General features: G+C 47.1%; 11 protein-coding genes and 1 non-coding gene across 12 annotated transcripts; 8 read left to right on the forward strand and 4 right to left on the reverse strand.

Annotated features, from left to right (window-relative positions):
• Positions 1 to 133: 133 nt before the first annotated feature.
• On the forward strand, positions 134 to 878 carry TrAtP1_009028 (uncharacterized protein; the record flags this gene model as incomplete). Its single annotated transcript, XM_066114130.1, has 2 exons — positions 134 to 242; positions 331 to 878. 2 exons carry the CDS (start codon positions 134 to 136, stop codon positions 876 to 878), a joined length of 657 nt encoding a protein of 218 aa, XP_065970223.1.
• Positions 879 to 1,060: 182 nt separating this feature from the next.
• On the reverse strand, positions 1,061 to 2,887 carry TrAtP1_009029 (uncharacterized protein; the record flags this gene model as incomplete). The annotated part of the gene is made up of 1 exon (XM_014087185.2): positions 1,061 to 2,887. The coding sequence occupies one exon, from the start codon at positions 2,885 to 2,887 to the stop codon at positions 1,061 to 1,063; it is 1,827 nt and encodes a 608-aa protein (XP_013942660.2).
• Positions 2,888 to 3,563: 676 nt separating this feature from the next.
• TrAtP1_009030 (uncharacterized protein) lies at positions 3,564 to 5,225 on the forward strand. Its single transcript, XM_014087186.2, has 2 exons — positions 3,564 to 3,950; positions 4,019 to 5,225. The coding sequence occupies exons 1-2, from the start codon at positions 3,597 to 3,599 to the stop codon at positions 5,066 to 5,068; spliced, it is 1,404 nt and encodes a 467-aa protein (XP_013942661.2). The 5' UTR covers positions 3,564 to 3,596; the 3' UTR covers positions 5,069 to 5,225.
• A 4,585-nt stretch (positions 5,226 to 9,810) lies between these two features.
• On the forward strand, positions 9,811 to 10,996 carry TrAtP1_009031 (uncharacterized protein; the record flags this gene model as incomplete). Its single annotated transcript, XM_014087187.2, has 4 exons — positions 9,811 to 10,122; positions 10,177 to 10,298; positions 10,358 to 10,535; positions 10,607 to 10,996. The coding sequence occupies 4 exons, from the start codon at positions 9,811 to 9,813 to the stop codon at positions 10,994 to 10,996; spliced, it is 1,002 nt and encodes a 333-aa protein (XP_013942662.2).
• Positions 10,997 to 11,594: 598 nt separating this feature from the next.
• TrAtP1_009032 lies at positions 11,595 to 11,694 on the reverse strand. The gene has a single exon. It is a non-coding gene; the product is annotated as a tRNA-Ala (tRNA).
• Positions 11,695 to 12,072: 378 nt separating this feature from the next.
• Positions 12,073 to 13,927, reverse strand: TrAtP1_009033 (uncharacterized protein; the record flags this gene model as incomplete). Its single annotated transcript, XM_066114131.1, has 3 exons — positions 12,073 to 12,600; positions 12,680 to 12,948; positions 13,198 to 13,927. The coding sequence occupies 3 exons, from the start codon at positions 13,925 to 13,927 to the stop codon at positions 12,073 to 12,075; spliced, it is 1,527 nt and encodes a 508-aa protein (XP_065970224.1).
• Positions 13,928 to 14,896: 969 nt separating this feature from the next.
• TrAtP1_009034 (uncharacterized protein) lies at positions 14,897 to 15,834 on the forward strand (the record flags this gene model as incomplete). Its single annotated transcript, XM_066114132.1, has 5 exons — positions 14,897 to 15,147; positions 15,197 to 15,210; positions 15,268 to 15,517; positions 15,578 to 15,646; positions 15,705 to 15,834. The coding sequence occupies 5 exons, from the start codon at positions 14,897 to 14,899 to the stop codon at positions 15,832 to 15,834; spliced, it is 714 nt and encodes a 237-aa protein (XP_065970225.1).
• Positions 15,835 to 16,084: 250 nt separating this feature from the next.
• TrAtP1_009035 (uncharacterized protein) lies at positions 16,085 to 16,980 on the forward strand (the record flags this gene model as incomplete). Its single annotated transcript, XM_066114133.1, has 3 exons — positions 16,085 to 16,542; positions 16,604 to 16,767; positions 16,829 to 16,980. 3 exons carry the CDS (start codon positions 16,085 to 16,087, stop codon positions 16,978 to 16,980), a joined length of 774 nt encoding a protein of 257 aa, XP_065970226.1.
• Positions 16,981 to 16,997: 17 nt separating this feature from the next.
• Positions 16,998 to 19,789, reverse strand: TrAtP1_009036 (uncharacterized protein). Its single transcript, XM_066114134.1, has 5 exons — positions 19,729 to 19,789; positions 19,122 to 19,661; positions 17,552 to 18,916; positions 17,266 to 17,484; positions 16,998 to 17,206 (listed from the first exon to the last, which is right to left on the reverse strand). Exons 3-4 carry the CDS (start codon positions 18,524 to 18,526, stop codon positions 17,434 to 17,436), a joined length of 1,026 nt encoding a protein of 341 aa, XP_065970227.1. The 5' UTR covers positions 18,527 to 18,916; positions 19,122 to 19,661; positions 19,729 to 19,789; the 3' UTR covers positions 16,998 to 17,206; positions 17,266 to 17,433.
• Positions 19,790 to 20,006: 217 nt separating this feature from the next.
• TrAtP1_009037 (uncharacterized protein) lies at positions 20,007 to 21,941 on the forward strand. Its single transcript, XM_014086366.2, has 5 exons — positions 20,007 to 20,066; positions 20,253 to 20,839; positions 20,912 to 21,049; positions 21,110 to 21,161; positions 21,234 to 21,941. Exons 2-5 carry the CDS (start codon positions 20,660 to 20,662, stop codon positions 21,818 to 21,820), a joined length of 957 nt encoding a protein of 318 aa, XP_013941841.2. The 5' UTR covers positions 20,007 to 20,066; positions 20,253 to 20,659; the 3' UTR covers positions 21,821 to 21,941.
• A 727-nt stretch (positions 21,942 to 22,668) lies between these two features.
• Positions 22,669 to 24,472, forward strand: TrAtP1_009038 (uncharacterized protein; the record flags this gene model as incomplete). The annotated part of the gene is made up of 5 exons (XM_066114135.1): positions 22,669 to 23,111; positions 23,164 to 23,221; positions 23,285 to 23,362; positions 23,455 to 23,716; positions 23,799 to 24,472. 5 exons carry the CDS (start codon positions 22,669 to 22,671, stop codon positions 23,993 to 23,995), a joined length of 1,038 nt encoding a protein of 345 aa, XP_065970228.1. The 3' UTR covers positions 23,996 to 24,472.
• Positions 24,473 to 25,813: 1,341 nt separating this feature from the next.
• TrAtP1_009039 (uncharacterized protein) lies at positions 25,814 to 26,508 on the forward strand. The gene has a single exon (XM_014087192.2). The coding sequence runs from the start codon at positions 25,895 to 25,897 to the stop codon at positions 26,336 to 26,338; it is 444 nt and encodes a 147-aa protein (XP_013942667.2). The 5' UTR covers positions 25,814 to 25,894; the 3' UTR covers positions 26,339 to 26,508.
• The last annotated feature ends 774 nt before the right edge of the window (positions 26,509 to 27,282 follow it).

A 27,282-nucleotide genomic window follows, 5' to 3' on the forward strand; every position in this document is an offset into this window, starting at 1 on the left:
TTGCATTGGTCAGTCAGCGACGTATTCACGGTGGTTTAGACCCAGATGTGTGCACCAGCATCCGTTCAGCAGCATTCATTCCCTATTCAAGATACATGATAATCACTCTCGCAAACTGCTCAATCAGACAGCAATGACAACTGTCAGAGTTACAAGAGCAGCCAAAGCTGCAGCCGAAGCAGCATCGCTTGCAGTATCGAGCGCTTCACCCACCAGCCTGCCAGCCAAGTCCAAGCCCAAGGGTAAAACCACGAAATCATCCCAGCCCAAATCAAGAGCACGAAAAGCAGCTCCAAAGCCAATCGCAGCACCCGAAGCCCAGACTCTCAGCTTCCCATCAGCCTCCCACTTCGACGCCTGGCTCCTCAAAAACTCCTCAACCCCCCTGCGGGATCTGGCTGCGCTTCAGCAAAAAGGCCATCCTCGCCCAAGTCCCCTCCATCAGCTACCTAGAAGCCGTCGACGTCTCCCTCTGCCACGGCTGGATCGACGGCCAGCGCAAGGCCCTTGATGAAAAGTTCTACCTGCAGCGCTTCACGCCTCGCCGCCGCCGGAGTCTTTGGTCTCAGCGCAACGTCCAGCGCGTCGAGATGCTGACGGTAGAAGGCAGGATGAAGCCTGCGGGGATGGCAGAGGTGAATGCCGCAAAGGGGGACGGGCGGTGGGAGAAGGCGTACGCTGGACCGGCGACTATGGAGGTTCCTGAAGACTTTGCGAATGCGCTGGAAGAGAATGCGATTGCAAAGACGGCGTTTGAAGCGTTGAGCCGGGCAGATAGATATCCGTTTCTTTGGAGTATCACGACAGTCAAAAGGGCAGAAACAAGGGAGAGGAAGATTAGAGAGTTTGTGAGCCTTTTGGCCTCAGGACAAGTATAGTGTATAAAATGAACCTACATCAGCGATTGATAGTAGAGCATCGGCCGTAAAAAAGCAGGCTGCTACATGAGCCGTGGTATTCAAATCTAAATCTGTGCATGTGTTCCCATACTGAATGTCCCAGATCAATAATCCAAAGCCGTCCAATTGTTAAAGTCATTTCCTCATAAAAGCGATTAGTGCTAGTAACCCCCGGAATCATCCGATTCATCTGCATAGCCGTCAATAAGACCATTACCATAGGTTTCCTCATCCTCATCATCGTCCTCCTCATCCTCGTCATCATTGCCATTGTCACTGTCCTCTTCACCATTAGACTCTTCATCCGAAGATGGATGACTTTCTCGCGCTTTTTGAAGCCTGGAGGCCAGACTCAGCCGCCTCACATCCATAATCTCCTCCTCCTCATCTTCATCGTCTTCGTCGTCCGCCTCCACTCGCCTGTCAGCTTGCCGTCTCTTCTTTCCTCTCCCATCTTTTTCTTCCTCTTTCTTGCTCGTTTCATGCTCGCCAGGCTTGCTGTTGGATGCACCGCCTCCATCTTCCTCGTCATCGTCGCTATCAACTACAGCTGCGCGTTTCCGACTCCTCGCAGCACCCATAAGTCTGCTAGAAGCATTCTCGGCACCTCCACCTGGTTCGGTGAAGCTGCCGGTACGAGCGTGCTTTCTCCCCGACCTCTCAGATGTGTCGCCGTCCTCATCATCCGAGTCAACTACGATGCGTCGCTTCCTTGAGTTTGTCGCACCGCCGGCTACTTCTGGCTCGGGCTCGGGTGAGGAAAAGACTGGCACAATTTCCGCTTCGCCAGCGCCACTGTAATCGTCATTCGCAGAGTCGTACTCCTCGTCATATATGTCGTCTCCAGAATCATCGTCCCCACCGTTTTCTGCAATCGGGGAATCATCGATTCCATCGCTTTCATACTCGTCGGGTTCCGATTCCTCTTCTTCTTCTTCGTCGTCGGAGGATAATTCTGACTCAGATGGCACGACGCCTTCCGCGTAGGCGCGTCCCCACTTTCTTTTCAGCTTCTTTAAGAAATCTAAGCCGTATCTATCCTCAAATATGACCATCGGAAACAGCTCGATGCCACGGGTTCTTAGTAGTGGCAGAGCCGTGGCTGGCAAAAGGTGTGTGACGGGTTCGCAAACTTGTTTTCTTGTAAAGTCGTCGTACTCGTCCGCATTGGGCCAGCACCAGTTTGTCCACAATGGCTCATTTCGACCGTCTGTGACCATGCTGGTGTGCACGTAGATGTAGTTCGAGCCGCACCATAAAAGGTCTTTGCCGATAAACTTGTCGGGCGCTGAGAGAAGGAAGAGTCGCTTGAGGTTTTGGAATTGTTGGAGGGCAAGGGTGAAGTAGTCGCTGGTGTCTTCGTCTTCGTCGAAAAAGGCGTTGTAGTGGACTACAAGTTGCACCACGTTCTCTGCAAAGCCATCGAAATGGTAGATGAAGTCTTGGAACCTTTCTTCGATGGGAAACGGATGCATGACTTCGTAGGTGTATCCACTCAGCTGAACAATGTCTCGGTTGCGGTCGAAATGCACCGTTCCGTCGCCGGCTGGTGTTCTGATCTTGAGAGTGTGTGGAAGCAATTTGAGGGCAACGTCTCGGGCCTCTCGATTGGCGGCCATGACACTGCGGTTGAGTTCGGTGGCGCGTGCAAGGCTGGGAGAGCCATTGATGGTCCAATCGCGATAACGACGAGGACTGGGCATGCCCCTCTCGTCTGGCACCAGGTCGCTGGGGTCTTTTCGAACAACGCTCTTGAGGCTGAATTCAAGCAGCTGAGGCTGGGTCAGGCCAGCGAGTCCGAGCCCCCAGATTTTGATTCGCAGCTCCGGTGGCAGCTCTGCAAACTTGTGGAAGACGCGTCCCTTGTAGGGATTCTCGTCCCACGGATCTTGGCCATTGTAGAATTCGTCTTCCACGGCCGAGTCGTAGCTAGATTCTTCATCGGAGCACTCTGCGTATCGAAGGAGCAGCTCCGACGGCTTGGCCATCTTGGAGCTTGGCAATGGAGGCACAGAAAGGATGGAAATGCCAAAAAGAGTGCCAGCACTCAAAGGTTGAAGGAAGGGAGGCGATGCGTGAACTGCAGCACGATGTCACAGCACAAGGCTGAGGTTAGCTGGGCGCTAAAAACAAAAGAAGAGATTCAGCGGTAACTGATAAGATAAGGCTGCACTAAGCTGCTAAACCACGGGCCTGCTTTAGGCTCAATCGCCCTGTAACTTGGTGATCTACGGAATCAATGATAGGTACCTACCTATTCTTGCTCAAGAGACACCGTCTGGTTTCGGCGATTTAACAAGTGCATGGACATTTGCAGTTCCAATCTGCCGGGGCTTGATTCGCTGTCTTTAGGTCAATGCACCTTTTTTATGGCTACACCACATCTCATGCTTCTTATTGCGAGTCTCCAATTGCTTTTATACATCCACTAGAATGCTTCACCACTGCTACTTAATAGGGGAATCCAGCTCACCTGGCGCTAACCCCTCAAACTGACTGCTTGCCCAATTTCGCCCCGACATCATTTGTGCCATCATCAGCTATGAAGTTATGAAGCGACTAATCATCTGGCAATCGCTAAAATAACAGGAGCAGCAGAGAAAGCAGCCAGTAGAGGTCTTCTCCGACATACGATAGTTCTGTCGGCATCTCACAACGCACGATAGTTCTGTCGGCATCTCACAACGCTGGTTTACAATGGCCCCTAGCCAGCCGGATGGACTGTCTGATGGCCATCAAGAGACCGCTACCCAGGTCATCATCATCGGCGGAGGACTGAGTGGCCTACAAGCTGCTCATGATCTCCAAGAATTGGGCGTCTCCTGTCTGATTCTCGAAGCTCGCGATAGAGTTGGAGGGAAGCTGTGGTCGGTTCCCTTGGGCGAGGGTCAAGGACATGTCGACCTTGGAGGTGCTTGGACGAACAATGAGAACCAGCCCAAAGTTACTGCGCTCGCTGAAAAGCTCGGGCTGCAAATGATCAGACAGAATATTATAGGCGACTGTATCCTTGAGGACTATGGAAGGTTCCCTTACGGCAGCGAGCCGCCGGTAAGCTTCATTCCATGTATTTGCGCCTTTCATGAATCAATGGGCCAAGGCTAACTCTGATCAAACAGCTATCCAGAGAAGACAAGGCAACTTTTGTCGAAGTCAGAAGCCGCGTAGAAGCTCTATGCCACACAGTCACCATCGCCGACTTTGACCAAGTTCTGGCCGAATATGGCCACATGAGCATGGACGAGCTCATCATCTGCATGGGCGCCACCGATACTGTGCGCCGATTAGTCAACATCTGGACTACAGCCATGTTGGGCATTGAGTCGACCCAGATCAGCTCAATATTCTTCTTACACTACTGCCAGGCTGGAGGGGGGCTGCTCCAGATGCGATCCGACGACGCAGGCGGTGGTCAGCATCTGCGTTTCCGGAATGGATCACAGTCACTGTCTTACGGGCTTAGAGACGGTCTCGAGCCAAACACCGTTATATACTCTGCGGTCGTGGAACGAGTTGAGCAAGGTTTGCGCAGCGGATGTCGAGTTATAACACGAGACGGCAAGAAATTTCGTTGCGAGCGCGTTATATGCACTGTTCCGAGTCCTTTACTGAAACAGATTACCTTTTGGCCCTCGTTGTCGGCAGACAAAATCTGGCTCAGCACTCATAGCGAGCTCGGATTTTACGCCAAAGTCTTCCTCATCTACACGGAACCATGGTGGCGTAAGCTCGGTCTTTGTGGCTTGTCACAGGGATTTCATGGACCCGTATCCTTGACGAGAGATGCTTCGAATGACCAAGACGGGCTGTTTGCCTTGATCTGCTTTGTAGTAGGCCAAAGGGGGAGAGAGTGGGCGCAGAAAGAAGAGCCCGACCGCTTGGCAGAGGTGATTGCTCATGTGGATCGCATTTATGGGGTGAAGATCCCGCGTCCTGTCGAGACCCGAGAGCAGATTTGGAATGAAGAGGAATTTTCCCAGGGAGCTCCTTGTCCTGTGGTTCCCGCTTATTGTTTGAGAAGCTTGAGTCAAGACCAATGGAGGCCAGAAGGATTTATCCATTTCGCAGGGACAGAGACCAGTCCCGTTTGGAAGGGGTATATGGAGGGAGCTCTGACGTCAGGTAGCAGAGCAGCAAAGCAAGTTTTTGATATCCTGTCTACAAGTTGACTTGCAAAGATGGAACGAGAGGGCATGTAATATGCGGTGTCGAATACTTCTTTGCATGACACGTGATACATACAAGGTATAAATGAAAAGGTTAAATGTACAGTTAGCCTCTAAAAATAGCTGATATTAATAAAAAGCATGCGTGGATGCTGTGAAAGAGGCTTAATAGCTTTCGAAGGCGTGACCCAGCCCTCGCGTTTACAAAGAGCTGATGCGGCTAGCGGGGCTTAATACAATAGACTGCCGACAGCCCCGAACTAGAATGAGAGCTTACAGGAGAGATCCGGCACTGAAATCTCTCTGCTAAATATGACAGCTCTCCGGTATCCACAGCATTCGAGTTGTACGTGGAGCTCGCCTAGATCGCCGTTTCGGGAAATGCCGCTTGGAGATGGCATCAAAGGGAGTTGATGCCATGGCTAGCGGCAGCCTAGCGCTGAGGCTCTTTATGAGCTTAATACACTCACCCGGATTCTATTTATAGACGCTCAAACGACAAGTAGATAGGTAAGTAATCCGATCATGTCGAGCTGATGCGAGTGTTGTTGAGTTATAGAGACATGTAAGTGGGAGGGTGGGTTGAACGAGCTTAGAGCTACACAGGTGTGATGGCGAGGTAAAGTGCTGCTTACCAATGCAGAGAAGTCTGATAGTAGCAATAGTAGCAATGGTATACTTGGCGTGCTATATAGATTAAGATAATTATTATATTTGCTGATAATATTGTTTTTCTAAATAACCTCCTCTCTTCCTGAATTAGCCAGAGAATTTCCTAATGAATTTTATAATTTTTTATAGTAGTCTATTATCTGTGGATATGTTTAAAGCATATAGCAACAGCGCGGCATTCCCTTATATACCTTCAAGTCTGTCTATTGCTACTATTGCTACTTCTACCAGGGATCCATTTTCCTTTTGCACAATCTTGGACAATTGTATATGAGAATGACACTTTGTATTCCTACATATCTACATTGCCCTTTCAGTTAAAGAAAGAGCGATAGGTCTACCATATGACATCAGTTTAAAAACTACAATTCAAATTAGTTGCGCATGATAGCCAGAATATTGATGACAGATAGACTATCTCAGCATCTGCTTTGTTAGCCACCACGAGTGATTTGGTATAGGTAGGTTTCCTCCTTAGCATAGCAGACGTAGCGAAGCATTAACCCTGCGTTATGATTTCATATCAGTTGTAGTAAAGATTGTATTTGTATTTTTAACACCAAATATTCACACCCCAGTCCTCTGAACGAAAGACGTTAATCATATCACGACAGTGTCAGTTGTGGTAAAAACAGAAGAAACGTAGTTTGAGTAGATATGGATATATCGCACTAGACTTTGATAATATTGAGTAGTGGCGATTTGATACGCCGGATGAGAGAGTACGAAGCATATGCTTGGGAAATTGTATAGCTTCAACAATGCCGTTGATTTACTTGCTTTGGCCGAAGTAAGAACCGCCTGTGCCTGTAACGAAAGATATGACCTCGTAGCCGCAGTGATAATATAGAGACAGTACCTAGGTATGTACCTAATAGTTTTGCAGGTAGGCTGTGGCTTCTATATAATGAAGCTGCTGCAATATTGTCTCAAGAGAGAATGACAAGATTTGTTCCCAAAGCCATCATTGCAGTCTTGTGTGTTTTAGTCATTGTGAGTTTGATATCTCTTCTTTACCGCTATTTCGTAAACTATCATAGGTCATTAGTTCAGAGCTGATAACAAGTGAATAAAATAACTCTCGAGACTTGAGTCTTGCATCATAGCCTGGATAAACCGGCATCAGCGCATCTATTGGAGTGGAGCCGCGATGATTGCAGCTTAGTATGCAGAAACGGTCCGTTTACGTTGATTCTTGGGTTTCAATCAAGGCCCGATGAGAAGAGTCTGGGCGTCTAATTGTCAGCAGCATGCGTCACATATCGTACTTGAACTTGAATCCAACTCTTTCATCTCCGAGCTCCCCGAACATTGCACTCGGTAGTAGATAAGGGGTTACCACTCGCGCAACCTGCTGTATAGACGTGGCAACGCAATCTATAGCGTTGATTAGATGATAGAGTGAAAAGCAATTTATCATTTCAATCTGAGTGATTGTAGATTCTTCGGGGGTAGATTCTTCGGGACCAGTTGAACACGGCTTCTCCCAGTTCAAAAGAAGCGCGAGAATAACGAATCAGATTCAAATTCACTCTACATAGAGCTTGTGATGCTTTGGGCTAAAACAATTCATTAATGACTCGGCGCGCCAAGCCATAGTCCCTATGTTTGTTCGCGCGTATAGGAGAGTTTTCTTACGGCCGAGGTTAATGTTTGTGTTACATTGCAGGTGGCACACTCGCAGTGGCCGGCATGGGGCACACGTATACGAGCATCTTGTATACTGGCGTAGAGAACTTAGCGTCTAATATATTTTGTACGACACTGAGCACCTGTCAAGCGGAGTTGACGTGTATCAATGAAACCCAAAATCATTCACTCTACTCTTTCACTCAAGAGCAAGAATGAACATACCATCAAGACACCAATGTGATAAAATCTTGCACAAATGAATGCTAACAATATACTCAAGGCTATGGAAGCAAAAGCCAAGAGGTCCAATAAGCACCAAATTGAGCAAATAGTTTGTCTACCTTTTTCCCACAACAAAGGCAGAGATGCAGGTAGAAATACCCATTGGGCTCCATACATTGACCGTCGGATATATTGCGCCATTGTCCTGGATATTGAAGTCCCGGGCTGCACTCCGGAAAATGCGACCGTAAGCTTAATGTACTCCGCATTTAGCCACAGAAAGCTCAATCATCGGGATTTGGTACAGAGCAACACATTGCTTTTCATACCTGGGTAGGTATACAGCCAGATAGCCTACCCTCGCGGAATATTCTACAACTAGGTGCTAGTTTTAAATCCTAATTCCATCTTTTGCCATCTCTCGTCCACCAAGCTAGACCAAAAGACACGGCAAGCCGATCAAGCACGGCATATCTGATTCGCGGGGAAATGCCTAAATTCAAGTGCCTGGGTCACGACCCCTTGCTGTCTCCATCAAGTTAATATACCTAGACGTCGCACTAGGTAATAGGTCCGATTCTTCCCTGGCAGCCATCAACCTGGGGCACAGGCCCCATGCACGACACTTTGAACGTTGTTTGTCTCTACCGTTGGAAACTAACATCGACTGCGATGCCTTTGAAATCTGGCTATGCATGTGCCCGAAGCAGATGAACTATTCCAAAGATAGGCGGCCGATCACCCCCGTTCCGCAAATCACACCAAATCTGGAGTGCAGATGAATGCTTAGCGATAATCCGCGAGCGATGCAGCCTCAATCCGTGGATCGAACGCATCCGCATAGCCAAAGAGAGGGCCAGCGGCTGGGGGAGTGCCGATCATCCCCGTACGTGCTCAGTCAGTAAGATGAAGGGATAGCAGCCCATGTGTGAGCGCACCAGGTAGATGATGCATGATGCCATTGTATTCAAGATCTGGAAGTTGCTTTCTGGAATCGAATGTTTGTCAGACGGCGTCCCTAATAATATATGGCCAGAGTAAGAGTGAGAGTGAGATAATCAACCTCGACTTGAGTGAAATCAGCTTCTGATTAGGGACGAACTGAAGCCAAACTATACTACAAACTATACTACTGATGGTTCTTAACAAGGTTCTAGAGAAGCTTCAATGTTTACCGACTTAGCTGGTGGGCTATGAAATGTATGCCCATTGGTCAATACGGGTCACTTCACAACTCTACTGCGTATTCGCCTACTCGTAGCTTGTCATGTGCAGCCTCATCGGGGCCCAACGCAAAATCCGAGTAACCTCCATCAACCTTGCAACTGTCCTTCTTGGCCAGAAACCAGTACGCACATGCTCGCGGCTGATTGGTGGGCTGAGCTGCAGCACCTCTCCAAGGATGAAGCTGTCACAAAAGCCGCGAAGCTCCACACACTCCATCTTCAATGCTTCCCAATGCATACCCCAGACTTTTTATATAAGCCAGGATAGGCTCTGGCCGCATTTAGCCCCCCTTGGCAGCCGCAGCCATAGTGAGCCAACTGCCAGTATCCCACCACGAGTTTCTCAACAACCACGCGGCAATGATTCAGATCCGCCACGCCCCTGTCGGCTCTGGCCTATAGAGATTTGTCGTAACCCCGCCGCAGCTTCTTCTCCGGCCTTCTTGTTTTGTTTCTAGCTGGACGGTAGACTGCGTGTAGCCAGTCCTCTCTCTGCCCACACCAGCGTATTCGGCGCATTGCTCGGCCGGCAACTCCATCAGATGATAGGGCAGTCTATGAAAGAGCCAAGCATCCTTAGCCGTTTTTGACTTCAGAGATGCATTTGAGACTCTGTGGGCTCGGACCGAATCCGGATCTGCAGGAGGGTGCTGAGGACGCGCTTGTCCCCGATGAAGCTCTCCAGGAACGGGGATAGCTTGGTCGAGCATTGGGTAGATTCTGCGAGCGAACTATTCCTGTTGCGATGACTAAAGTTGTTTCGAAACATGTCAGCTCGAGCAAGAACGACGAGGTTGTGTGTGGATATTGGTTACATTGGAGATAAGACAAACACGAGGAGTCTAGGATACTCTTCAATTGATATATAAGACATCATGAGTCCCCGGACTCTGGACTTTTCGTCTACCAGGTCATCCTTCAGTTTCAATCCTCAGCTTCAATCCTCCTCGAGTCGTCTAACAGCCAAGTCAATCTTGTGTAAACACTTACATCATGACTTTGAAGCAATCTGCCCTGGCCGCCCTGGCCGCTGCCGCTGGAGCCCAGGCTCAACTGTTCACCGTCAACTGCGCTCCCCTGACCCAGTTCCGAGGTGATCCCATTGTCTCTCCCGGCGAAATCTCTTCCCACGTCCACGCCGTTGTTGGTGGCACCGCCTTCTCCCTCAGCACCACCCCCGCTCAGGCACGAGCTGCCTCTGCCACAACATGTGACAAGATCCTCGATCAGAGCAACTACTGGCAGCCTCAGGTTTACCATCAGCGAACTGATGGCCAGTTTGAGCTTGTCACTTTCCAGGGCAGCGTGAGTTGTCGGACTTGTTCTTCATATCGTCAAAGATTATACTAATAACTATAGGCCGCCTACTACATCCAACGCGCCTGTGATTATGCACCTGGAAGAACGAACTGCGATCAGGCTCCGCTGCCTATTGCCCCTCCTCAGGGCCTCATCATGCTGGTTGGAGATCCAAACCGACGGTGCGTAGTTGACTCGAGAACTCTATTCTTTGCCCACCCCAGTTCTAACATTTTGACAGCACTTTCAATGCCTCGAGCTTCGAAGACCAGGCCATCTCGCACGTCTGCCTCGACGCCAACCCTGTGCCTGACTCCAACACCTTCCCCTCCAAGCAATGCGAGCGCATGCGTTCTGAGACATTCTTCCCGTCTTGCTGGGACGGCGTCAACTTGGACAGCACCACCCACAAGTCTCACGTATGTAACCTTTTATTCCCGTCATGGGGGTTCCCAGTCTTAAGATATGTGTCATGCTAATAAAACAACAGGTTGCTTTCCCAGCCATTGGTGCCTACAACACGGGTGTCTGCCCCCAGTCCCACCCCAAGGCCATTCTCTCGGTCTTCTACGAGTTCTTCTATGACACTGGCTCAATCCAGAACTACAACCGCCTTGTCTACGCCGACGGTGATGCCACCGGCTACAGTCTCCACGCAGACTACCTCCAGGGCTGGAAGGACCAGAATGCTCTCAACAACGCCATCGCCACCTGCACTGGCCCCAACGGTGTCAACGACCCGGGATGCAGCTTGAACGTCGGACCCAACGGCACTCCTGGTTCTTCTGGGCCCCAGAAGCTCCAGACCGCTGCTCCTACCGAGAACATTGGACTTAGTGGCCCAATTGCTGCCCTTCCCGGCAACAACCCTATCCACTAAATGTGTTGGGATGCCGAAATCATTGCAACTTCGAGTCAGCCGAGAAGACAGCGACAAAAGACAATCGATCGAAGCGTAGCTCTAGCCATCAAGCTTTATCGGAAAGCAGTGAGAAAGGGTCTGTAGTTTGAGGGAAAATGTTATTGAATGGACGAATGATGATAAGGAATGATACGGATTCACCAGTGGCTTCGCTTTCACCATTACTCTGATTTGGACAGAGCGACTCCGATCAGGGTGTAAATCATGCACATAGTTAGGTTACTACATACGCAATAAAGAACGATGTACATAACAAGATGGTTGTGCACTTGTGTCGGTCGTTTCAGAAGTACTAACAATAATTGACTCATACTGTTGTTATAATACGAAAGCAGCTGAACGTATTCACGAGTGAAGGGAATTGAGAAGAAATATGAAAGTGTAAAGAAAGAAATATCGAGAGCTTTTCATTCGTGTCTGACTGAATACAAAATTGGCTTATTAACAATAACACGGAACTACCTATGTTTGGACTTCGTACCTCGCTCAACAAGAGATGGGCGAATCTCCGATGAACGCCAAAACAAAAAGTCAAAAAGTAAACCTCAGGTGCTTATGGACGAACGGGGAATCGAACCCCGGACCTTTCCCATGCGTTGAAGCAGCTGAAAGCTGCTTGATGCTAAGGGAAAATTATACCACTAAACCATCCGCCCATTTGAGCCTTCTGATTGGCTGGTGAAGCTCGGAAAATATTCTCTTCATGAATGTTTAGATGCCGGTGAGTGCTGAAGATATAGACGGCTCTGTTACCCTAAAACAAAAAATAGTAGGGATAGTAGGGATAGTAGGGATAGTAGGGATTGTAGGGATAGTAGGGATAGTAGGGATAGTAGCAGAATAAAGTAAATAGCCGGACTAAACAGTGATAAATTCTGTTGTATGTTGATTGATAAGTTTACATATCTGGTTGTTATTTACTCCGGTAGCAGTTACTGAGATTCAGAGATTTAAGTCAACCTTTAGGCATAAAATAACCATTCAATTAAGATATCTTGGTAATGAGCTTGAAAGCTATCCTGACAACGTTTATTCTAGATAAACGGTAAGATTAATTGCGAATCATACTTACCACCAGTGTGAATTGTATGATGGCCAACATTTTCGTTGTTATCATGTGCCGGCTTGACCCTGTCTGTATCCGGATAACACATATCGTATCCCGCCACGCGCAGCATGATGCTCTCACCCGATGCGAATACCATACCCATTGGCCAAAGAGTGATTTCAAGATTCACAACTTCGCCCAAAGGAATCGGCTCCCGCTTATCATGTTTATAAACCACCTCTTGAGCCGTTGATAGCTTGTCATCTTTAGTCACTCGGTGTGAGGCACGGAGGAAACCCTGAGGGCCAAGACATTTGGCGATGTTATCATTTCTTACCTCAGAGACTGGCAAAGGGCAGGGATAGTTGAGATGTTCGAGCAGTCTACCGTCAGCTGAGATCTTGCGGAGCTGAACGGCAACATCGAGGTCATCGTGCTCCTTACACGATATCCAGAGCTTGACTTTTGCGTATCCGGCTATTTCCGTAGGTTGTTTAAAATGAACGATAAAATTCTATCATACAGTGTTAATCCAAATTCAGAAAAGGTATACCTGAGGTAAAAAGAAAGGGCAAAATCCGAGAATGGCTTACTGAGCTATCTGTTAGACCTTCGGCAAAATGCGTGATCGACCCCTCTGTGGCCTGTTTATCCCATACGAGCTCCTTTGATGCGGAGTTGAGGTACAATGTCTTGAGCTGTTGTCGAGCCAAGGGCCATTCTCTCTCAGGCTGTTCTTCGATGGATTTGGTGAGGTTGCCATCCGCTTCAAATCCAAGAAGCGACAAGCGAACAGGAGGAGTATCCTCTTCCCAGCCATTTTGGATACCTTTCAGGAATCGATCGTAGAACTTCTTGAGATCTGCATTTGCTTCCGGCCGATACAAATCATACCATTATTGATAACGATGGACTCGAAGCCACTTTTGTGACGTCTTGGCTGTGCGGAATATGTGAAAAGAACCTCGAATATGGAGCTGGGAAGGGAAGGAACCCAGCAAGTAGATCGGGACGTTGATATTCTCTGTATGTATATACTTGCTCTCCCAATAATCATCATAAAAAGGTCGTTCGGAAAACATCTCTGGCATATTCTCCACTGCATTTGTACCTGTAAAACCAGACAAGAGGAATCTATGCAGATAGGGGTTGTGTCTTCTCCCCCCTCTACCAAGAGTATCACGATACACATCGTGTCGGCCTTCCCAAGGAGCCAAAGCTTTGAGCGCTGGATGCTCATGACGTGACGCAAAGTTGATTTGCGAGATGGCTAGCCACGAGTTGCCGGCCATCCCAACCGAGCCGCTGCACCATGGTTGCTTGGATATATAGTCGATGGTGTCGTAAACATCTTCGGCTTCCTGGGGCCCGTAGAAAACCACGTTGCCTTCAGACTTCCCTGCACCTCTAGCATCGACGTTGATTATGGCATATCCATACTCTGCCCAAGTAGCAGGATCAGGGCCCTCGAACTTTTCGTATCCAGAGGTATCCTCAAGCTTGAGGCCAATGTGGTGGGGCCCCATGATGTCGTAGTTGGGCACTCCTGTGCCCGTCTTTCCATAAGGGCTAAACGCAATGACCGCAGGGACTTTATCGTTGGCGTCTGTATTTGCCGGGCGGAAGACATCAGCGTAAATTCTGATACCGTCGCGTATAGGCACTGCCACGTCCCTTTCCAAAATTGTGTCAACGGGGAATGGGAGTCTGCCAGCCCAACGAGTATGGCCCCTCTCCAAGAAGAGTTTGCTGTTGGGCTCAAAGCCATGCCAAGTATAATTTGAGTGTTCCTCTGGAGAAGGCAGTTTCTTCCATTTCAGATTAGGAAACTGTTGTTGCATTTTTTCAGAAGTTGTAGCCATGGTAACCGTCTCAAGGATGATAAGATAAAAGTCAAATACTCTTTAGCTGACGTTTATTGAAAGGTGATGATGGTGTGAATGAAGTCACATCAAACAGCAAGACGCATCGAATATATATGTATGAGTATATATATGTCATCTATTGTACTTGAGTGACGGATTACTGGCTATAAACTAACCTTAGCAGAGCGCTGAAAATTCGGAGCCCATCACTAAGTTAGCAATGTCTCTGTCCGACTGATAGGAAAGATTGAAACGCTTTGTGGCTTTGCGCCGTCGTAGGGCGGCTCTGCCGGAGACCAGTTCCGGTATTATTGTAAGCCTGAAATTAGCCCGTGGTGAAATTGCACCGCGGTACACTCCAATGCGAATTGTAGCGCAATTCTGTGTACTTTAATTTTAAGCTTGTAATATAGTGGTAACATATCAATTGAATTACACTTTGCACGACATAGATGTTCCGATTAGAAGCGCGTTTTACAAATAGAACGGTGTAATCGGTCCAATATTAGGTGTGGGATATATTTCTCATATACCAGTAGCATTCCAGTTATTGCTAACGAGGTCGCTGTATCTACTTACACCATGCTAATTGTCCTCTAGGTCTTTCTTGGGTCGGATATTATGGTTAATTCTCACTTGCCAAGCACAGAGTAGGTATTCATGAATAGTTTAGCATCTTGCAACACCCCGCGATGCCCCGCGACGCCCCGGAATGCCCCGTATTACCCCGTATTCGTAGCCATGGTGTGTTCAATGTTGAGAGGAATGATCTTTTTCCAAAGGTGGCGAGATAATCTATAATGAAAAAGTTGTATAAGAAGCTGATGGCCTATCTTAAGAGAAATATCTACCAAAGTAATCACGCAGCTAGCAACCCTAATCATCCATCTACTTTAATCTCATTCAAGACTTGGATATAACTTTTTCTGTCAGAATCAAATAAAAATGACGGACAATAAACCTTCTGTTACGCTAGGGAAGAGACCTTCAAACTGGGTGCCTCTCTTGGATGAACCCCTGCGTCAAGAACGCAAGCTTCGTGTTGTATGCGTTGGCGGCGGTTGGTCTGGAATGACCTTGGCCCACAAACTCACGCACGAACTCAAGTGGGATTATTTTATTGACCTCCAGATTTACGAGAAAAACCCTGACCTTGGCGGTACATGGTATGAGAACCGATACCCCGGAGCGGCATGGTAAGTAGCCCAATCCAGCATCCAAGCAACAAGACTGACTCTGCTACAGTGATGTTCCTGCTCGTACGTCCTTCTCTTATTCCATTTCATTGGTATTAAATCTCATTTCATGATTATTAGATATTTATGTCTTTCCGTTCGAGTCTAATCCAAATTGGACCACTTTTTACGCCGACAGCCCTGAAATCTGGCAGTGCATGAAAGATACTGCTAAGAAATGGGACCTCGAGCGCCACATGTTGTTCAATTCCAAGGTCATCGATTCCATCTGGGATGAGTGCAGTGGTAAATGGCGACTCAAAGTTGACCATCACGGCGAGGTCATCCAGGACGAGTGCGACGTTCTCATTAATGCAACTGGATTCCTACAGTAAGTTACTTGAACACATCTTCATAGGACACAAGGTGTTCTGACTCTGGAAACGTCTAGCAAGTGGTCTTGGCCCAATATTCAAGGTCTACACAACTTCAAAGGCAAGCTAGTTCATACTGCGGCTTGGTAAGCAATGGGAATTTTTGATACAACAGATATACTATAGTACTCACGTACATTATAGGGATCAATCACTAGATTGGAGTGGCCAGAAAATAGCCCTAATTGGTAACGGATCATCTGCCATCCAAGTCTTGCCACAGGTCCAGAAGACCGCCAAGAAGGTCGTCACATACGTCCGCAGCCCTACCTAGATTGCCGCAAATTTCTTAAATCAGTTTTCTAAAGATGGCAGCAAAGTCTTTACTAAAGAACAAAGAAAGGAGTTTAGAGAGAATCCCGAGAGGCTATACCAACTACGCAAGAAGTTGGAGCATGGGTATGCTCATCCTTTAAATCAGCTTCCCATAGGCTAACACTTGGCATAGATTTAATGAGCTCTTCAAGGCCATGGTCGTCGGCAGACCAGAGCAAAAGGAACTTGATCGTGAGCACAACTAGATTATGCGCCAACGCCTCCGCCAAAACTCTGAGTTGATCAATCGTCTGGTCCCTAGATTCACTGCGGGCTGCCGTCGCCTGACGCCCGGTGATGGTTATCTGGAAGCTTTGCAAGAGGACAACGTCAAGACCACTTGGAGTTCCATAATCGGAGTAACAGAGAAGGGCATGCTGACGGCTGACGGTGAAGAAGAAGTCGACATTATAGTCACTGCTACTGGCTTTGATGTGAGCTACAAACCTAACTGGAACCTTGTCGGGCGCAATGGCGCTACACTGAATGAACTCTGGGCGAAGGATCTTCTGAGCTATCTTGGTATTGCCGCTCCAGAGCACCCCAGCTACTTCATCTTTGCGGGCCCCAACACGCCCGTTGCGCACGGCGTATTCCCTGGCTCTTGTGATGCCATGGCCACTTATATCTTGAAGTGGTGCCGCAAGATTGCGTCAGAGGACATTAAGTGAGTTTGAAGGCTTTTACTTCAGCCATTGTGCACTTTGGGGTTTGCTAATAGGATGTAGATCTATATGTGTATTGCCAGATGTGATAGACGACTTGGACGTGTGGTCCCAAGAGATGCTATCTCATACCGTGTGGGCTGCTCCATGCCGTAGCTGGTATAAGAATGGCAGAACCGATGGCCGCATTACTGCTCCACATGCTGGTAGTGTCATTCACTACAGAGGTCAGATATACATCCCTCGAAATAATCTCGTGTGAATCGGAAAGTTAACGAGAGACATCAGAACTACTGGAGGACATTTGGGGAGAGGATTTCAAGATCGAATACCGTTCGACAAACAGGTTCCGCTTCCTTGGGAACGGATTCACAAAGAGAGATATTAATGGAGAGGACCTCGGCTACGATCTAAATGCGCCGGCTGTCAAAGACGCATAAGCTTTTGAGAAATATACGTTATGTATTAGTCATAACCCATGGTGAGAATTTCAGGTATTTATTTAGTAAGACCTTATCGAGTCGCGTCGAATCCAAATTTACCTGTGAGAAATGAACTCCAAAAGGCCTCTTCGCTTACCCAAAATGCACAATTAATGGATTGCATATTAATGTCTTCGCAAAGAATAGCAGTTTGGTTACAAAGCGCTCTGTAGGAGATAAGTATCTAAATCTTCGGTTAGAAGATAGGTTCACGGCTCCTGGTTCTCCAGTGGTAGACATTACTGAGTATAAATCTCTAACAGTTCATCTTGAGGCTTTTCTTCAATCTAATCGTGAGCTTATTGGGAATTTATTATTCCTCATGGAACCTTATTGCATCTTATGCGCCATAGTTGGATTCGTACACCAACTACTGCAAATGAGACAGATCCAGATTTTCCCATGAGTCGCTTATGTCACAGGGAAAGAGCTGCTCGATACCAGCCATAAAATCCCCATAGTCTATGGAAGCATGTGATTCAGTGTTATTGCCAAGAAGAGGCATCAATGACAACATATTCGAACTCACTGAAGTATATGTTAGCGGATCGGAGAAATTCGACGACCCAGACGACGCATCTTGGTGAGAAGTCATCGTTTCTGAAGTTAGAAACCCGGCCAAGTTTTGTGAGCTATTATCACTGCCTTGCTTTGCAGTTAATCCTCTTAATGAGGTCTCAACTCTGGTCAATCTACGCTTCAAAATGTCCGTGCCGCACCAGAAGGCGATCGATCGATCGATGTTGAGACAGAGCAGCTCGTAATTCGAATCTGCCAGCTGCTTGTTGAGAGACAAAGGCCCAAACATGCGGCACGCTATTTGTGCCACTGCGGCTATCCACAGCGTATTGGTCATAAAAGGGTTGGTGTATTTGTAGTGCTCACCGGAACTATTTCGTTCGATGGCAATAACATCCTCAGACGCCTTAATATAGTTCGACCATAAAGGATGATTCGAAACTTTGTTCTCATTTCCCGCGTTCAAATGATTTACCTGAAACGGAGTCATCCAGGGGGCTTCGGCAGCGATCTGGTGCTGGAAGATCATGCAGTGGACAAGCTGCGTTATTATATGTATGCAATATATGTCGTTATGATACTGACGACGGCTGATATCTTGTGGAGATTTTTTAGTGAGAAAGTCAAGAGCCTGCCCATGATAGGTAAGATCGGAGGGAAGTGAATTAGTCGTGCAGTACAGGCAGTTGGCCAAGATGGTAACATCGGCCATGTTTGTTGTTGGATCGCTTTCAAGTTTATAGTCCGGCAGAAGCAACTGACAATTGTATACAAAGGAATTGATGACAATGTACCAAGCTTTCGGGCTGGGATTGCCGGACTTGTGCAATTGTTTCCAGCGGAGATTTGGATCTTCAGCGAGATAACAGCTTTTTTGAGGGCTATCGCCGAACCAGTAGCCATCAGAAACTGGTAGATAAGTGAGATTATAACTCCAGTTGATAGCCATGGGCAAGCGTCTGATCGCGCTGGCAAGGACGTCCATCTCCCAGATGGCCCACCAAAGTCTTCTTTTTTTCTTCAAGCATAGACCAATGCACCGAGTCGACGTTGTGATTGTCCTTGTCTACCTGTCGCCTGGATGGAAAATCCACCCGATGAAGATCCAGCTCGTTTGCAAGCCGGATGCAAACCCCTAAAAGCCTCCAAGATTTTGATCGGACACTTTGTGTCAACTGGTAAAATGTCAAGAGAATATAGGCCTGAAGAAGCCATAGTAGAGCCACTGAGTCGTCGAGTTGTTCAAGGGTCTCACTTAGGCGCTTTGAGGCGATACGAGCAAAGTAGGAATGTGAGGGACAGTCGGTAGGGCGAGATGGCGTTTCGATGGAAGAATGGAATCTTGCGGCGTAGGCAAATATCGCGGCTACTAAAGCTTCAGCTTCAGTTACGGATTGCATGTGACAGAATTTCTCCCCGATTTTATATGGCTTGAAAAGTGTAAATGTTGTCATGTTGTTGAAGTACAAGCCCATTCTATTACCGCTTGTTCACACATCAAGGTTTATTGTTAATTGTTTCACAAGCGCTCTGAAAACCAGAGCATGTTTGGAAACAGTCTAAGATTGAACGAGGCTTACAGATAGGTGTAAAGCTCTTTGGAGGTTGCCAGTCCCTCGCATACGCGTTCCACAATAGCTTCGGTGGCCGTACCTCCACAAGAAGGGGAAACATCCAATTGTAGCTGCACACCTCGTGTGAGGGGTGCATAATTTGGACAAACGTTGTCGCACTCGCAGGAGTATTTTGCTCTTCATCACCATCCGCTAAAGGGGGAGACTGTGTTGAAAGTGGAAGACTTTGAGTCGACTCCTGAACAAGCTTTCCAGCTTTGGTCAGTGGCGTATCATCCGTGGGTAAGGCACTTCTTGAGGCGGTGGCCTCGGGAAAACTAGAGGGCGAGCCTCTATGAATAGAGCGTCTATTCCGTGAATTGGCGGGCCTGCGAGTAGTTTTCTGGGTGCTTCCTTATCCCAGCGTTAGAGTTGGAGTAAATCGTAAATGATTAGGACATGAGGCTTAACCAATCAATTTTAGGACCTGGCTTTCTGTTGCAAGTGGGATAATCACAGGTGCCTCTCAACCTATCGCAGAGACCACAGATGGGTAATGCCCGATTACTGAAGGCGGGTCAGTTGTGTATTAAAAAGTAAAGCTTTAGTCAGCCCCCAAGTTACGAGCACTAACCACTTCACTTTTCTCCTGGTTTTTTGAGATTGTTAGTACCTCAGGCTGATCTTCTAAGGTGATACAATTCTACACACGTACCTCTTACAGGCATATCACGAAAATTCGGAAATGGAACGACTAGCTTCTTCACGCATGCTTTTATCAGGATCTTTTGATTGGTGACGGCGAAACTTCTAGAAACTCCAAAAACAAGCGGCCGATATCACTAAGACAGGGGATGAGAGGATGGGAGAGATATGGTTGAATTTGAGCGGAGCTTCTGAGAGCCGGCGGCAGGTCTTCAACCTAATGTGCCGATTCAAGGCTCGCGACAAGTGTGAGCCGCGAAGCGCGAAGTTAGTAATCAACCACCTTTTTCGGGCGATTTTAAGCACGAGGACCAATTCGCGGCACTAGTCAAGCTGACTCGATATACTTGTAAGTTCTTTATAATGATCATTGTTACTGTGCATTCAGATACTAGTTTTGCCTTCCGCGTTAACGGCGCGAATAGGCAGGCTTACTAAATTCTTATAAGCTAGGTACTAGAATTACCGTCCGCGAGGTTCCGCGAGGTGGATATGTTTAAACCGCTCCGTGGAATAAGATGGATCAGTTGCTTAAATGCATTAAGGTTATCCAGGGGTTTATGGGTCCCATAATTATGTAAGGTAAACAGCGGAAGGACTTCGTCGGCTCGTCTTCTGTGAGTTCGGCCGTTCAATGTGATGTCATGCCATTTCCATCCTAAGAGGCCACATATCAAAGGATTCATAGGTGGGCCGTTGACTATATAACTGCTGATCTTTTTGGCTTGAAAAGTTGAGAGGGGTTTATTAGCATCTTCTACATATCCCATAAACACAGCGAGCGACACCTTTCATCTTCCATCTAAACTATATAAACGCTTTCGACTATATCAATTTCGGAGAAATTGATATCTGTAACTATGTCTGCCAAGAGAGTTATTGCAGTGCTCGGTTCAACTGGCAACCAGGGTGGCTCCGTTGCCAAAATCTTCCTGAATGACCCTAAACTCAAGAAAGACTGGACCGTCCGCGCTATAACCCGAGATATCACCAAAGACTCTGCGAAGAAACTTGAAAGTCGAGGCGCTGAGCTTTTTGCTGTAAGTTGAGAAGAAGACATGTCTTGTCCTCTATCAAACCAAGTCTATATGATGATGACTGACAGAGAGTAGGCGAATATTAATGATGGCAGTTCATTAGCCAAAGCCTTTTCTGGGGCTGCAGCGGTTTTTGCTGTCACAAACTACTGGGAAACGATGAGCAAGGAAGGTGAAGAACAACAAGGCAGGACAATTGTGGATGCTGCAAAGGTAAGCCCAGCTTGTGCGTAATTAAATGCTTGAGGCTCAGATGCTAAAATTTGGACACAGAGTGCTCAAGTACAGCACTTCATTTACAGTTCGCTTATCGATGTGGCTAAAGGTAAGCTCCTCTTTCATCTTCAGAAAAAAACCGAAAGTGTGCTGGTTATGCTGACGACGAAATGTGATGCAGCTACTAATGGTAAACTGGCCAAAGTCTACCATTTCGATAGCAAGGCCGCGGTTGAGCAATATGCTCGTGACTCCGGAATTCCAGCGACCTTTTTCCAGCCTGGTTTCTTCATGTCAAATCTCCCTGGACAGATGCTCTCTCAAGAGTCGCCGGATAAGCCGTGGACACTCGCACTTCCTACTCCAGAAACAGCGCCATTCCCAATGTTTGACGCTGAGGCTGATACGGGAAAGTTTGTCAAGGCCATCGTACTGAAGCGAGAAGAGGTCCTGGGCAAGCGTGTGCTTGGTGCCACAGTATACCAGACTCCTGCCGAAATGCTCGCTGACTTCAAGGCTGCCTTCCCCAACGCTGGCAAAGATGCTAAGTTCTTTTCTCTCCCCCACGAGATGTTCACAGCTGCATTGAAGGGAAAGGGCATGCCGGACTTTGCAGCTGAGGAACTTTTGCAAAACTTCCGTTTAATGGATGAGGGTGGCTACTTTGCGGGGGAGAAATTAGATTGGAGCTTGTCTCTTCTCGAAGACAAGCCGACAACTTGGCTGGAGCATCTGAAAGCAGCAAAGGCATTCCGGGGCCTCAACTAGGGCTTGATTAGAGATTTCACCCTCCCTTTTATAGCTTATTTTTGTGTATCAACAACTTCTTAGTGGTTCTTTAAATGTTACGATAGAATAGATCGCAACTCAGATGCAAAGAGTCATATGCACCTTCTACCCTCTTATGTGAATAACTTTGTATGCATGTATACTTTAAGCCTTGCATGTTTAAATTCTTGGATTCCCTGATCTTCTGTCTTCCCTTGCCAAGCGTCTACTATCCCAAATACGACGTTTACGAGATCTCACTGTCTAGCGAAACACTCGCTGCCGGCTCTGAGATGGCGAGAGCGGCTCCCGAGTTGTGACGTGTGAATCTACAGTCCGGTGGCAATACTGAGCATTGGTCAATATATAATATTTCATAAATACAGAGTGAAAATGCACTAATAATTGAGTCGCATGTAATATGCAGTCCAGCAACCTTGCATATAGTGACTCACACAAACGTCTAGGAGTGACCTCGAGACCTGCACCCAATGCAAATGAGATTATCATACTCAAATCTCTTTTCAACGTTTAACATCTGCCTCTTTACGTCTAAAAATTAACATGTTGTGCTATCCGGAGCATATTATCACGGTATGGCTCAATTAGACCGGCGAGACATATGCGCGTCAACTTCGGGCAAATTTCACCAACATTGAGCACAATTCGGCCGTGGTAGATCCGTAAAACAGCAAACAAATATATATATTGCATTTAGAATGAAATGAAGAGAAAATGATTTTGGTAATTATTTTTTGACGCCCATCACTAGTGAAGTTCTTTTACTTTTGAATGAAAAAGAAATAGTACAGCGCGTATAACTTCACCACTCTTTCACGCGGCTCACCATGGTTATCACTAAGAAAGAGAGCGAATATGTCCCCGCGGATCCCAACTTTAAGCCCCTACCCCAGTTCGGCCATTTCGGTGAACTAGATCCGGAGTACGCAAAGCTCAGGCCCGTGATGAACACCATGATGGAAGGTTTGTGGCAACCTGAGACGTCTTTGGAAGATTTTCGCAAAGCCTGGCTCAATGATACGCCGGCGCCTGAGGATTACCCTACAGAGGGCAGGGATGTCCTCACTAAGACGCGGATGATCCCGACACGGGATGGTACCGAGATTGAGATTAAGTTGTACATGGCCAAAAATAAGAGTCCTGGCTCTTCAATGGTTCTACGCTACCATGGCGGTGGGTGGGTTGTTGGTGGGCATTGTACTGAACACCTCGAAAATCTCATGATTGCTGCATGGACGAATTCAGTGGTGGTCAGTATCGACTACAGACAGTAAGTGGAACACAAGTGTGAGTGCATATCTCATCCATTAACCGTATAATAGGGCGCCCGAGCATAGGTTTCCGTATGCACTCAACGACTGCTTCGATGCACTAATATGGGTAAGTGCTTTAGATGCATAAGCAAGATCACATAAGTGTAGCTTTTGAGCTAATGTCATGCAGTGCCGCGATAATGCTGCTTCCATCGGTGCTGATGCATCCAAGATAATTCTCAACGGAAGTAGTGCTGGTGGAAATCTAGTAAGTTATTTCATTACCCAGCATGTAACTCACGCTACTGGCTTCAGATTTGTAGATCTGTAGGGTATTTCAGCTAACAAATCATTCACCAGGCCAGTGTTGTCGCTCTCATGGCCCGAGACGAAGGATTCCAGGGTATCGTAGCCCAGATACTTTCATTCCCAGTAACTTGCCATCCCAAGTTCTTTCCAAAAGAAGCGTACGAGATGGGCAGCTACCAGCAAAACTGCAATGATAGCGTTGTGACTGCTGCCCGTATGGAATGGTTTTGGGACTTGTATGTGCCAGAGCCGAAAGACAACTGGCGCTACTCACCGTTGCTTGCGCAGTCCCTGAAAGATTTACCACCAGCGTGTAAGTCATCTATCACTCAGTCTAGCTATTTAGCCAGAGAGGCACAAAAAGCAACTTCAACTGACACTACATGATTCTACAGTAATTGTGGCTGCGGGATGCGATATTCATCGGGACGAGGCAATTGCCTACGCAGAGAAGTTGCAACAAGAGGGTGTTGATACAGACTTAAAGGTGTACAAAGGAATGCCGCATTGTTTCTATATGCTTCAAACGCATCCACAGACAGCAGACTACTATAAAAGAATTATAGAGTTTGTTAAGAAATTCTCTGGCTAAGTCAGGAAGAGAGGTCATTCGGAAAGAGAATGTTATAAGCGAATACAAGAATTATCTCTATCTATATAGCACGCCGAGTATGAAGGTAATTTATTCTGCCTAGAGGCTGAACATGAGTATTCTGTGAAACCTGCAATACTAAGTGGAAAAACTCAGGGTGTCTTCTTTCTAGACACCACACTTCAATTCCCCTTAGAGCACAGCAGCAAAGTGTCTCGTAATGGTGCTACGCTGGGCCTCGGCCCTTCATGGTTACGTCAACCATAGAGTAGACGGAAAGCCCGATGGCCGCAGCCCTGCGCAGGGATCTCAGCACAAGTGCAATACGAGATATTATGCGGATAAAGTGAGACACGCTGTGCTCATTTCTCTCTGTTATGCCATATTCTATGCTCTCTTTTGTACTGACCGGCGCGTTCATCTGCATAGACTATTGAGTTGCTAATGTCTTATGCTGTGTCTCTCATTTCTGGCTGCTTGATGTGTCTTATCCGTGAAATTTCATGTTGCACAGCTTCTTCAACGTTCCAGGTGACTCAAATTGGGGCCATACGAGTCAGTGGAGCCGCCGTCGGCATTAAGCTACACGTTGGAGAGCGCTCCCGTGTCTGCCGAGACCTATTCTCCCTACCTAACTTCACGTACTAGTACTACTAGTAGATATTGAACTCTCCTTACTTGCACAAACCAGGAAGCTCAAAACGGCAAAAATAGTACTATTTTATCCGTGGAATTATCCGCGTCACTAACACAGCTAATGGATTACTATCGTTGCTATTATAGTACTCCGTAGGAGTTTTCTATACGTTGGCCGCCTCCTAAAGTCGAAGCTACATGTACTCGCTCAAAGTCACTGTACGACCACGCAACCTAATGTTCCACAATTGTTATCAAAGCATACGAAAAACCTTCGTGGCTCGGTTCAACAAATAGAGACATATTCTGCAGAGCATGTTAATTGGGATATCGCCTCCTGACGACTAAATACGAGTCCATTTCGGGTCCTATGTTTCTGACCGCCATACTTGTTTTCCAAGGGAACTCTTGCGCGGCATCTCTCAGCCAGGTCTATACGAAATATTTGGTAAAAGTTTTGATCATTGGCCCAAGTTTAGGGGGCGGTGAACTCGCCCAGCCGTGGCATTTCCCGATACGGAAACCATTCACCTATGTTCTATTCATGGAATACGAGCAGCGGCAGATGAATCCCGGACCGGGCACCCCGCAATCCAGCGCTTCACGAGATTCCAAGCATAGGTAGTCAACCCTAAACTTGCAGATCCGGCAACGTTACAGCTTAGCAATATTGTAGCAATAATGGTAGTACAATAAACGCCTGCTGCTAGATTCCGCACAGAACTCATCAAGACAGTTCTTGAATGCTCAAATCGTTACATCACTTTCTTCTGCCCCCTCTCATGTCTAGAACTGAGACCTCGGACTGGGTCGTCACTGCTCGGTATGTGGGATAAACCCCTGCATACGTATCATGCTGAATGACGTTGAAATTGGCCAACTATGTTGCATCGCCACCGCAGCAAGCGGCGATTTTGCCAACAAGTTTGTTCTTTTACGAGATGCTGCAGGGGCTTTGATTCGTTGCATCTCGTAAGGCGCTCGGGTGATCGTATCCGTTGAGGAGCTTTCCCGGCGCCCCTGAACAAGGCAACGTCTAATGTGCTGAACTGTATACACATTTGGTATGGGTTGCGGCCGTATCGTTTATTCTCCACTAGAATCTTGTTTACTTTGAACTTAGAATTCTATCTATATAAAGAGTGAGAAGTTCCCTCAATCCAATTGCCCATTTCATCCATCACACACTTCACTCTACATCCATCAACTCAACTCAACTACTACTTCACAAAAATCTCATACTAAAACACCCAAACCGCCACCATGCAGTTCACCAAGACCTTCATCGCCGCCCTCTTCGCAGCCTCCAATGTCGCCGCTGCTCCTACTCCTGCCGACAAGTCTATGATGGCCAACGCCCCTCAGTGGACAATTGAGAATCTCAAGCGCACGTGCGATACTGCCAACACCTCATGCACCTGGACATTCGCTGTCGACACCCATCTTGCTGCTGCCACATCTTGCACATACGTTGTCAAGGCGGCCAAGGATGCCTCTCAGGCCACCGGAGGCCCTGTCACCTGCGGATCTTACACGGTCACATCCAGCTGGAGCGGTCAATTCGGTCCTGGTAACGGCTTTACCACTCTCGCTGTTGTCGACAACTCGAAGAAGCTCATTGTCTGGCCCGCCTACACCGACGTTCAGGTCCAAAGCGGCAAGGTTGTGTCGCCCAACCAGAGCTACGCCCCTGCCAGCCTGCCATAGAGGATGAAAACCAGCTTTGTTATTCATTATTGGATTTATGAATGAGTTTACAGCAATATGTTTACAGCAATATAGACGGAGAAACAGAAGATTCAGGATTGATGGAATATGACGCTTTAGAAGTTAGAAACGATAAAATTTAATGTAATAAAATATAATATTTTACTCTCAAGTTTGACCTGCGCTGCGTAGACCGGCTACGTAAGTGCCATATAGCTCAATGTTTATGCGTCCTTCTCGGCCCTTTCGGGTGTATATGGCTTTTGACTTCTTCATTAATATGCTGTTGGGTGATTGGTACGGGACTTTATCTTCGGCGCGGAACCTTATCTTGAATCTTATTGCTGCTCGGCGATCTAGGCGATCTGGCTTTGTTGATTATAATTCGACCAGGCTAGCTAAACCTTGCTGCTTTTGGGTACCCAGTCCAATCCGCACATTGAACCAGAAAGTTGGATGCTTCACAGGACTTTATTGCGATACTCCCTTGCAGCGTATTTGAACCTACAGCTGCATTCATAAATTAGATCACTACTACACTTTCTTCTTCTCCCATAAGAAAGGATATGATTAGTATAGAGTGAAATAATAGCGTGTAAAGTACAAGAAAACATTGTGCCAATGCCCCGGTCTAATATGATTACAGCCTGTATGCTTAAATAATGTTGTTTCTGGCCATCTATGTTTATAACATTGCGTGGATGCTTTCATCAAAGAGAGAGCTCAAAGTATTATACTGTAGGATTCGACGACATTTTATTAGCTTACGTTGTCTTCAAAATTAACGTCATAAAGAGTCTGCTTGATCGATTCGTCCTATATAATTACATTCATGATGTATGTAGTGCCAGCGTTAGCGATTGTGGTATGCGCAGGGAACGAATGTGCGATATGTGATTCGAATACATAGTCGTGTCCCGGGCCTCAATGAGAGATGGTTGGGT

Source organism: Trichoderma atroviride, chromosome 4 (genome assembly GCF_020647795.1).
Source record: "Trichoderma atroviride chromosome 4, complete sequence".
Taxonomy (NCBI): domain Eukaryota; kingdom Fungi; phylum Ascomycota; class Sordariomycetes; order Hypocreales; family Hypocreaceae; genus Trichoderma; species Trichoderma atroviride.

Bases quoted from the DNA above. Each gene is read 5' to 3' on its own strand.
- TrAtP1_009037 (XM_014086366.2), top strand. From the start codon at position 20,660: ATGTCTGCCAAGAGAGTTATTGCAGTGCTCGGTTCAACTGGCAACCAG. The intron at 20,840-20,911 runs GTAAGTTGAGAA...GACAGAGAGTAG, and splicing joins GAGGCGCTGAGCTTTTTGCT to GCGAATATTAATGATGGCAG. The intron at 21,050-21,109 runs GTAAGCCCAGCT...ATTTGGACACAG, and splicing joins CAATTGTGGATGCTGCAAAG to AGTGCTCAAGTACAGCACTT.
- TrAtP1_009039 (XM_014087192.2), top strand. From the start codon at position 25,895: ATGCAGTTCACCAAGACCTTCATCGCCGCCCTCTTCGCAGCCTCCAAT.
- TrAtP1_009030 (XM_014087186.2), top strand. From the start codon at position 3,597: ATGGCCCCTAGCCAGCCGGATGGACTGTCTGATGGCCATCAAGAGACC. The intron at 3,951-4,018 runs GTAAGCTTCATT...CTGATCAAACAG, and splicing joins CTTACGGCAGCGAGCCGCCG to CTATCCAGAGAAGACAAGGC.
- TrAtP1_009036 (XM_066114134.1), bottom strand. From the start codon at position 18,526: ATGGACGTCCTTGCCAGCGCGATCAGACGCTTGCCCATGGCTATCAAC. The intron at 17,485-17,551 runs GTGAGTTCGAAT...ATGCTTCCATAG, and splicing joins ATCCGCTAACATATACTTCA to ACTATGGGGATTTTATGGCT.